General features: G+C 38.2%; 3 protein-coding genes across 3 annotated transcripts; all 3 read left to right on the forward strand.

Moving 5' to 3' along the window:
• Nucleotides 1-384: 384 nt before the first annotated feature.
• LOC106428766 (BTB/POZ domain-containing protein At5g03250) lies at nucleotides 385-3,404 on the forward strand. The gene is made up of 5 exons (XM_013869526.3): nucleotides 385-731; nucleotides 1,018-1,087; nucleotides 1,322-1,823; nucleotides 2,105-2,814; nucleotides 2,931-3,404. The coding sequence occupies exons 1-5, from the start codon at nucleotides 673-675 to the stop codon at nucleotides 3,354-3,356; spliced, it is 1,767 nt and encodes a 588-aa protein (XP_013724980.2). The 5' UTR covers nucleotides 385-672; the 3' UTR covers nucleotides 3,357-3,404.
• Nucleotides 3,405-4,365: 961 nt separating this feature from the next.
• On the forward strand, nucleotides 4,366-6,419 carry LOC106428755 (isocitrate dehydrogenase [NAD] catalytic subunit 5, mitochondrial). The gene is made up of 7 exons (XM_013869517.3): nucleotides 4,366-4,668; nucleotides 4,731-5,051; nucleotides 5,133-5,294; nucleotides 5,380-5,454; nucleotides 5,560-5,669; nucleotides 5,741-5,813; nucleotides 5,972-6,419. Exons 1-7 carry the CDS (start codon nucleotides 4,477-4,479, stop codon nucleotides 6,161-6,163), a joined length of 1,125 nt encoding a protein of 374 aa, XP_013724971.2. The 5' UTR covers nucleotides 4,366-4,476; the 3' UTR covers nucleotides 6,164-6,419.
• Nucleotides 6,420-6,600: 181 nt separating this feature from the next.
• Nucleotides 6,601-8,891, forward strand: LOC106428747 (adenosine kinase 2). Its single transcript, XM_013869510.3, has 10 exons — nucleotides 6,601-6,790; nucleotides 6,923-6,976; nucleotides 7,149-7,195; nucleotides 7,296-7,327; nucleotides 7,408-7,509; nucleotides 7,575-7,719; nucleotides 7,822-7,990; nucleotides 8,082-8,148; nucleotides 8,249-8,432; nucleotides 8,578-8,891. The coding sequence occupies exons 1-10, from the start codon at nucleotides 6,696-6,698 to the stop codon at nucleotides 8,718-8,720; spliced, it is 1,038 nt and encodes a 345-aa protein (XP_013724964.2). The 5' UTR covers nucleotides 6,601-6,695; the 3' UTR covers nucleotides 8,721-8,891.
• Nucleotides 8,892-9,176: the final 285 nt, after the last annotated feature.

Raw genomic sequence — 9,176 nt, forward strand, 5'->3', positions numbered from 1 at the left:
TAATTAATGCTTTAACATTATTGTTTTGCTTATAAAATAGGTGACGTCGTGTAGACTGAAAAATTCTAAAGGCATAAGAGCATGATATTATGATTTTTGAAACTTTCTTATGGTGGGATTCTTATATTCCGATAAAAATTACACCCTAATAACCTCTTAATAAGGCATTGCACAAGCACGAAGACAATGCATCGTACTTTTTATATATGTGTTAAAGCCCATAATTATATTTCCAAAACCCACTTTGTTGTGCTACATTGATTTTATATGTACATAATATCAAAACTAATATAACAAATAAACCGGGAGGCTTGCAAACATCAACATCATTACATCAACATAGACATACATATAAATGATAGTTCGTGCATCATGCATATGTATCTCGGTATAAGAACACGCCATTTATTAATGAACAGAAACCCACGAAACTTCCTTATTTTATTGAACTTTTCAAGAAGCAGAAAAATTCAGAAGTCCAAGACCACTTTTTTCTCCTCATTCTTCTGCTAGAGACCTGTTCCTTATCTCTCTAGAATTTGCTAAAAATATTAGGATATTTGTCCTAAAATTTCTCTCTCTTTCTTTTATCTATCCTCGCTTCTCAGTTTTTACTACGTACCCTCTTTCATTACGAGCTCAGAAGTCTCTGAAATTTTATTTTCTTCCAAAATGGCGTTTATGAGACTTGGCTCCAAATCCGAAGCTTTCCATCGCGAAGGCCAAACCTGGTACTCTTTTGTTCATTTTACGTATGCATGCCTTTGTATGTATTAAATACGTAGTTTATCTTATTAATACCAGTCCATTGTATTTTGTATACGGAACATTAACGTGTTAAGAATTTAGGTTTTGTATTTGACTGACGTATATAACTTAACAAGAAACAGTAGTGATGCACGACAATAAGATTTTTTTTTAAAAATTATGATATACAAAGAAAAGTGTTAGCTTTCATTGATTTGTGACATCAGTGATATATTTGTTTTGAGGTGATGTTATGTCTCTCGTCGACAGGCTTTGCACCACAGGATTGGTGAGTGATGTTACCATAGAAGTTGGAGACATGAAGTTTCATCTCCACAAGGTTACATAACTTGTACCTTTTTTTGGACGATAAATATAACTTGTACTTATCTTCTCTTTTTAGATCTTGTTTACTTCTAGATCTGATGAAATTGCATAATGAGAGAAAGCTTAACGATTAACTATAATATATATATAAATATATATATTTTATTTTTTTGCTTAAGCTTTGGTTATAATAATATATTTGTTGCTAATTGTGTAATGCGTTTCTTAATTTGCGGTTTATATATAGTTTCCATTGCTCTCTAGAAGTGGGTTTCTTGAGAAGCTAATCGAAGAGTCTTCAAGTGATGATGGATCAAGCTGTGTTTTGAGTCTAGATGACATACCCGGAGGCGGCAAAACGTTCGAACTCATAACAAAATTTTGCTACGGTGTGAAAATCGAGCTTACTGCATTCAACGTTGTTAGCTTAAGATGTGCAGCCGAGTACCTTGAGATGACTGATAACTACGGAGAAGGGAATCTTGTCGGTATGACAGAGACTTTTCTCAACGAAGTGTTTGGGAACTGGACAGACTCCATCAAAGCTCTTCAGACATGCGAGGACGTAACTGATCACGCTGAAGATCTCCACATCATCTCGAGGTGTGTTGATTCTTTAGCTATCAAAGCTTGTGCTGACCCAAGCCTTTTCAACTGGCCCAAGAACGCAACGAGCGGACAGAACACTGAAGATGAATCTCATTTGTGGAACGGAATCTCACCGTCCGGAAAGATGCTGCAACCAACAGGTGAACAATGGTTCTTTTTGAAACACATTTTTTTTTTAAAAAAAAACCAAAAATTGAATATTCCAACATTTTTAGATGTTCCAATAAAAAATTAGTAACATTTTAATATTTTTATAACATGAATCAAATTAGACTTTTATAAATTAATTCAACTCCATTATTAATTGGTGAAGATAACTCTAGAAAATTAATTTTATTAAAATGTTAGTCAATGTTATGTCGATAATAATTTTGCTAAAAATTATATGCTTTTAACAATGATTCGGGTGGTTTGCCTGCAGGTGAAGATTGGTGGTTTGATGATGCTTCTTTTCTCAACTTGTCTCTCTTCAAAAGACTCATTACAGCTATCGAATCACGAGGCATGAAGCTTGAGAACATCTCCATGGCGGTTATGTACTATACAAAGAAACATGTTCCTCTAATGAACAGACAAGTGACCATGGATGAGCAAGTGATCGAGACACCGAACACTTCCGAAGCCGAACAAAAAGATGCTCTAGAAGAGATTATCGGTTTGCTTCCGACCAAGAAAGGTGTAAACCCGACCAAGTTTCTCCTCAGGCTGCTTCAGACCGCGATGGTGTTGCACACAAGCCAATCCTCGAGGGAGAATCTTGAGAGGCTCATTGGAAACCAACTTGATCAAGCTGCTTTAGTGGATCTTCTTATACCAAACATGGGATACTCTGAAACGCTTTATGATGTTGAGTGCGTTCTGAGGATGATAGAACAGTTTGTCTCATCGACCGAACAAGCAGGCATCGTCCCTTCTCCTTGCATCATCGAAGAAGGACATTTGGTGAAGGATGGAGCCGAAATGCTAACTCCTCCAACGTTAGTGGCAACTCTTGTCGACGGTTATCTAGCTGAGGTGGCACCTGATGTTAACTTGAAGCTGGCGAAGTTTGAAGCTATAGCTGCTGCTGTCCCTGATTATGCAAGACCACTAGACGATGGAGTCTATCACGCAGTTGACGTGTTCTTGAAGGTAACAATAATACCTTTAAAAAAAAAACAATAATACCTTTTTAGTATTAATAATATTTTGAGGGTTAAAATAATAATAATAATAATATTTTGAGGGTTTAATCGTGAATTTTATAGGCACATCCTTGGATTACGGATTCAGAAAGGGAGCATATATGTAGACTCATGAATTGCCAGAAGCTCTCACTGGAAGCTAGCGCACATGCAGCTCAGAACGAGAGGCTGCCTCTTAGGGTGATTGTTCAGGTTCTCTTTTTCGAGCAGCTTAGGCTCAGGACATCTATATCAAGCTGGTTCTTTGTCTCTGAGAATCTAGACAACCCGGAGCACCAGAATGGTGGCAATGGTTGTGTACTTAAACCTAGAGGTGAGAACGTGAGGGAACGGGTTTCTGAGCTGGAGAAAGAGTGTATTAGCATGAAACAAGAGCTTCAGAAGCTGGTGAGGTCTAAGAGAAGCTGGAAGAATTTCACTAGGAAGCTTAATTTCAAGAAGAAATCAGAATGTTGCAAGCCTAAGGATCAAGAAAAGCAAGCCAATTAACAAGAACCTGTCCGCTGGATCAAACTACTAGTTTTATCTTCTCTTTTATTAAAATTCTTTTAATTAGGTAGAAAGATCAGAACCTCGATGATCGAATCAGATTAGCTATTTTTTTACTTGTTCTAGACAGTACTCTGTTTTCAAAAGTTTTCATCTTCTCCTATCTACCTTGCTGAGAGATTTGATGGTTTTTAGCCTTTCTAGACTTATGTCTTTGGACCTAAAAAGTCTTTTGGATCACACCACCGTTACTAAAAAAAATATTCTTGGTTTATTAAGGTAAACTGAAAATTGTATTAATTGTATTTAGAGCATTTCTAACTTTATCTCGGTAGCCATCAGTTATCTAATAAAGTGGGATGTATGAATCATGATGGACCCGGTTCGAGAAAGAACATGAATCCAGCGTCTGTGTACTGATCATCTGGTTGAAGAAGAATATTTGAGTCTCATGATGAAAAGAATCAAAACTGTTGGGTTTTGATCAGAGCCGGTCCAATACTTTTCAAAGCCACAAGCATAAAACAAAAAATGGCTAAAAAAGTTATGCACATGACAAAAGAGGGTAGAGAAAGTCACGAAAGCCTTCTCATACTTAAGTGAAACATTTGTTATAAGCCCTTAAACTAAGAGAATTACATAAACATAAACTTCCAAAAACAATTTTTAGCTCTTCAAATTTGTAAAAAAAAAAACTAATAGAAATCTCTAATAAATAGCCTATGGCCCCATATCAAACTATACAAACTGAATCAGAGCCGGCTCTGGACCCAAACAGATGAAACATGTGCTTCCGGCCGCCAGCATAATAAATATTTAAGCCGCCATATCTATATGGTCTAGTGGTTTAATGAACTCTATAGTTCTATGGAAGCTATGCTGAAACAAAAATAACCTCTTTATTGGGCTTGGGTTGTCAAGAAGACACTTCGTTCCGTTTCATAATTTCGCATACCTACTTTATGCCGTTTCACTTCAACCCATTAAAGTATTCAAAACTACGCGGCGTTTTTAACAGAAGAAGAAACATTCGCTGTGTAAAAGAAGTCTTCCAACTTTTGTCCTAACGCAGAATAATTCTCTGTCCGTCGAATCATTTTTTGTTTCAGCGTTGAAAGAGATGACCATGGCAGCAAACTTGGCGAGACGGCTGATCGGATCCCGATCAACGCAGATCCTCGGAACGGCGAACTCCACCTCAACCGCAGCCACTTCCGCGGCTAGGGCTTTCTGCTCGTCCACCACTCCAATCACCGCAACCTTGTTCCCCGGCGACGGGATCGGCCCCGAGATCGCTGAATCCGTCAAAAAGGTTTCTCTTTTAAACTTTTTATTCGAGATTTTTTTGAAAAACTTATGCCCATTTTGTGTTAGGTGTTTACAACGGCCGGTGTGCCGATTAACTGGGAAGAACACTATGTTAGCACTGAGATTGATCCGAGAACGCAGAGTTTCTTGACGTGGGAGAGTCTCGAATCCGTGCGTAGAAACAAAGTTGGTCTGAAAGGTCCAATGGCGACTCCTATTGGGAAAGGTCACCGTTCTTTGAATCTGACTCTTAGGAAAGAGCTGAATCTTTACGCTAATGTTAGGCCTTGCTACAGTCTTCCTGGTTACAAGACTCGTTATGACGACGTTAATCTCATTACCATTAGGGAGAACACTGAAGGAGAGTACAGTGGGCTTGAACATCAGGTTTTTTAAGCTTTTGAGGAATTATGAGTTTAGTTTTTGTTAGAATTGTTTTTTGATTTATGGAGTTGTGTTGTTATATAGGTTGTTAGAGGTGTGGTGGAGAGTCTTAAGATCATTACGCGTCAGGCGAGTTTGAGAGTTGCGGAGTATGCGTTTCACTATGCTAAGACTCATGGGAGAGAGAGGGTTTCTGCTATTCATAAAGCTAATATTATGCAGAAAACTGATGGTCTTTTCCTCAAGGTCTGCTCCTTTTTCTTATAAGGACATCATGATTATTGGTGGCTGTTTAGTCTTTTTCACTGTTGTTTCATTTATTTAATTGCAGTGTTGTCGTGAGGTTGCAGAGAAGTATCCTGAGATAACTTACGAGGAGGTTGTTATTGACAACTGTTGTATGATGGTAAGCTACGACGCAGAACTACTATTGTTTTGATTTGGGAAAATTTATATTGTTTTTTTTTTTTGGGTGGAACATGTGAATGATAATTTTGAGATGTCCATGTAGCTTGTGAAAAACCCAGCATTGTTTGATGTATTGGTGATGCCAAACCTGTACGGTGACATTATCAGCGACTTGTGTGCTGGATTGGTTGGAGGATTAGGATTAACTCCAAGGTGAAACACATGTTCCTTCATCTTTATTGTTTAATACGATTATGAGCTAATTACATTATCTTTTGACGCAGCTGTAATATTGGTGAAGATGGTGTAGCACTTGCTGAAGCAGTTCATGGTTCTGCACCTGATATCGCTGGAAAGGTAAACAATTTGTATATCCTCAGATGCTACAAAAGCAAGTAAAGCTGATCAAGTTGGTACTGGTAGCATAGTCTCATTATGAACTTGATTTCAAATGGCTTTAGTATACAATGTCTTTTGGTTTTTAACTGGTTGTTTTGGGGAAAATGATGCTACAGAACTTGGCGAACCCAACAGCTTTGCTTTTGAGTGGAGTGATGATGTTACGTCACCTGAAGATGAACGAACAAGCAGAACAGATCCACAGCGCGATCATCAACACCATAGCCGAGGGGAAATACAGAACGGCGGATCTTGGAGGTAGTTCGACCACCACGGACTTCACAAAGGCGATCTGTGACCATCTCTGAACAACAACAATCGTAAAAGATGCTCAAATTCTTTACCGAATCTTTCCTTTGGGGGCTTTGAAGCCTCTATGATTCGTCTTGTTTCTCAATTGATTACGATAAGAATAATTAAAAGAAAAACAGGCATGTGCTTTCTTCTCTCTTGAGGCCTTTGAAGTTCATTTGTTTCTTCTGCCGCAAAAAACATATTTTGAAACTTGTCTCTGCCGTAAGGCACAACACATGATCAGATGAGAAGAGCTGTGTGTTTCATGCTTTTGGATGTTTACAAAGTTATCTTTGTTTATTATGCTACCCTTCACATGACTTTGGGGAAGTTCTATAATGTAATGATTTGGTGAAAAAATATCAAATATTCAGTGAAATGGGGCGCATGGAGAGTCTACGTCTACCGACAAAATTAAAACATTACTATAATTAAAATAAAATAATTTTAAAAATCTAAAAGGAGATATGTCGTTGGTGCACCAACTACCGCTCAGCTCATTTGAGTATAACTCAACTCTCAAGATTCATCATCATCATCATCGTCATGGCTTCCTCTAACAACTACGATGGGATCCTTCTCGGAATGGGCAACCCTCTCCTCGATATCTCTGCCGTCGTCGACGAGGCTTTTCTCACCAAGTATTTAAAAAAACTCAGATCCATCATTTTCAATTATTTCTAATCCTAGGCGTTTCGTTTGAATCTTAGATTGTTTAAATCTTCTTCGGTTCCGTTAGCTCTAAGATTTGCGGTTTCTGGTTTGCGTTTCAGATACGATGTCAAGTTGAACAATGCGATTCTCGCCGAGGAGAAACATTTGCCTATGTAAGCTGATCTGCGTTTCGTATTTGATATCTGAACTCTTTGATTTGGTTGAAGTTTAATGAAATGACAAAGGGAAGTGCAATGATGTGAAAATTTAATGCTTTTGACAAGAGTAATCAAGAATGGTTTTAGACAATAAAATGATATCTCATCTCTCTTCTTTGTATGATAGGTATGATGAGATGAGTAGCAAGTTCAATGTTGAATACATTGCCGGAGGTATTATTTCATCTCTTTTCTGCTTTTTTTTTTTTTTTTGTATTTAAAGGATCCTGTAAACCTTTAATTGACAAGGTGGTGATGATATCTTTATGATTAGGTGCAACTCAGAACTCAATCAAAGTGGCTCAGGTTGATTCTTTTTCCTTTTTCTTCTTGTGCTTTCTTTTGGGGAATAACTTGCTAACTTAAAGGGTGTTTGATGGCTGCAGTGGATGCTTCAAATTCCTGGTGCAACCAGTTACATGGGCTCCATTGGAAAGGACAAATACGGTGAGGCTATGAAGAAGGATGCCACTGCTGCTGGTCTCAATGTAAGCTGTTCTGTGTCTCCACCCTTCTATAGTTGTTGAAACTGACTTCAAAATTTGTAATCAAGGTTCACTACTATGAGGATGAGTCTGCACCTACTGGAACTTGCGGTGTCTGTGTTGTTGGTGGAGAAAGGTCTCTTATTGCCAATCTCTCTGCTGCTAACTGCTACAAGGTTGACCACCTTAAGAAGCCTGAAAACTGGGCATTAGGTAAATTTCATTTTCCTATCTCTGCATCCTTTTTAACACTTCTGTTTTATTGCTTCATGGTCTGAATCTGATATATCTGTGATTCAAATATGTCTCGTCTAGTTGAGAAGGCCAAGTTCTACTACATCGCTGGATTCTTCCTGACGGTATCTCCTGAATCCATTCAGTTGGTATCTGAGCACGCTGCTGCCAACAACAAGGTGTTCACAATGAACCTTTCTGCTCCATTCATCTGTGAATTCTTCAAAGATGCGCAGGAGAAGTTCTTGCCGTAAGCAATCTCTAATCTATTATATCCGTTACATATTTTAATTTTATGATTGCGTGGATGTACTTAAAAGCACTCTGCATTGCTCGGACAGGTACATGGACTTTGTTTTTGGCAATGAGACAGAGGCAAGAACCTTCTCCAGGGTTCACGGCTGGGAGGTACGAATAATAATCTTACACGAACTAAATCTCAAGAAGCTCTTCTGTTTTGTATAAAAGAGATAGTACTTAACCTGTATATATATATATATATATATAGACCGAAGATGTGGAGCAAATAGCCATCAAGATTTCACAGCTTCCCAAGGCCACAGGGACGTACAAGAGGACCACCGTGATTACACAAGGGGCAGACCCAGTGGTTGTTGCTGAAGATGGAAAGGTGACGAAATACCCTGTGATCCCTCTCCCAAAGGACAAGCTTGTTGACACCAACGGTGCAGGTACTCATTTAATAACCAAACCTCCTACATTTATCTCTAGGCTTACTTTATTGGACATGATCATAGAATAAGCTCAAAACGATAGCTTTTCAGTGTCACATAGATGAAATATTAACTATCGTTTATCTGTTGGCATCTCTGGCAGGTGATGCATTTGTGGGAGGATTCATGTCACAGTTGGTGAAAGAGAAGTCCATTGAGGAGTGCGTGAAGGCAGGATGCTACGCATCGAACGTGGTGATCCAAAGATCTGGCTGCACTTACCCTGAGAAGCCAGACTTCAACTAAGTTATTGGTCCATCCTCAGTTTTGTGATACCTTCCAAATAAAAGCAATTATCTTTGATTCAACAGACTCTCGATTATTTGCTCGAGTGTTTTTCTTTCTTTTTTTTTTTGGTTTGAATCACCCTCTTAATATCATTCTCAGCATTTATAATTTAATACCTTTATTACTAAAGAAGTGGAGGAAATCCTATTTTGCTGCTTAATCTTATAGTAATATGTAGATGCAATGCAAACCACAAAGCTACTAGTTAAATATGGCTCATATTACAAGAGTCTCAATGGATCTTCTTACAAAGCTTGGTATCTCCGGACGTGAAATCATTGTAAGGTTCGTTTTTTGATTGATCGACCAAAGCCCTGAAGTTGGGATTGTGAAGCAACGTGATCTTGATCACTAATCATTTGTAACCCGCCTGGGTCTTACTAAAATGGTAAGTAATTTGAACTTCTGGAAAAT

This window comes from Brassica napus, chromosome A3 (genome assembly GCF_020379485.1).
Source record: "Brassica napus cultivar Da-Ae chromosome A3, Da-Ae, whole genome shotgun sequence".
In the NCBI taxonomy this organism is placed as follows: domain Eukaryota; kingdom Viridiplantae; phylum Streptophyta; class Magnoliopsida; order Brassicales; family Brassicaceae; genus Brassica; species Brassica napus.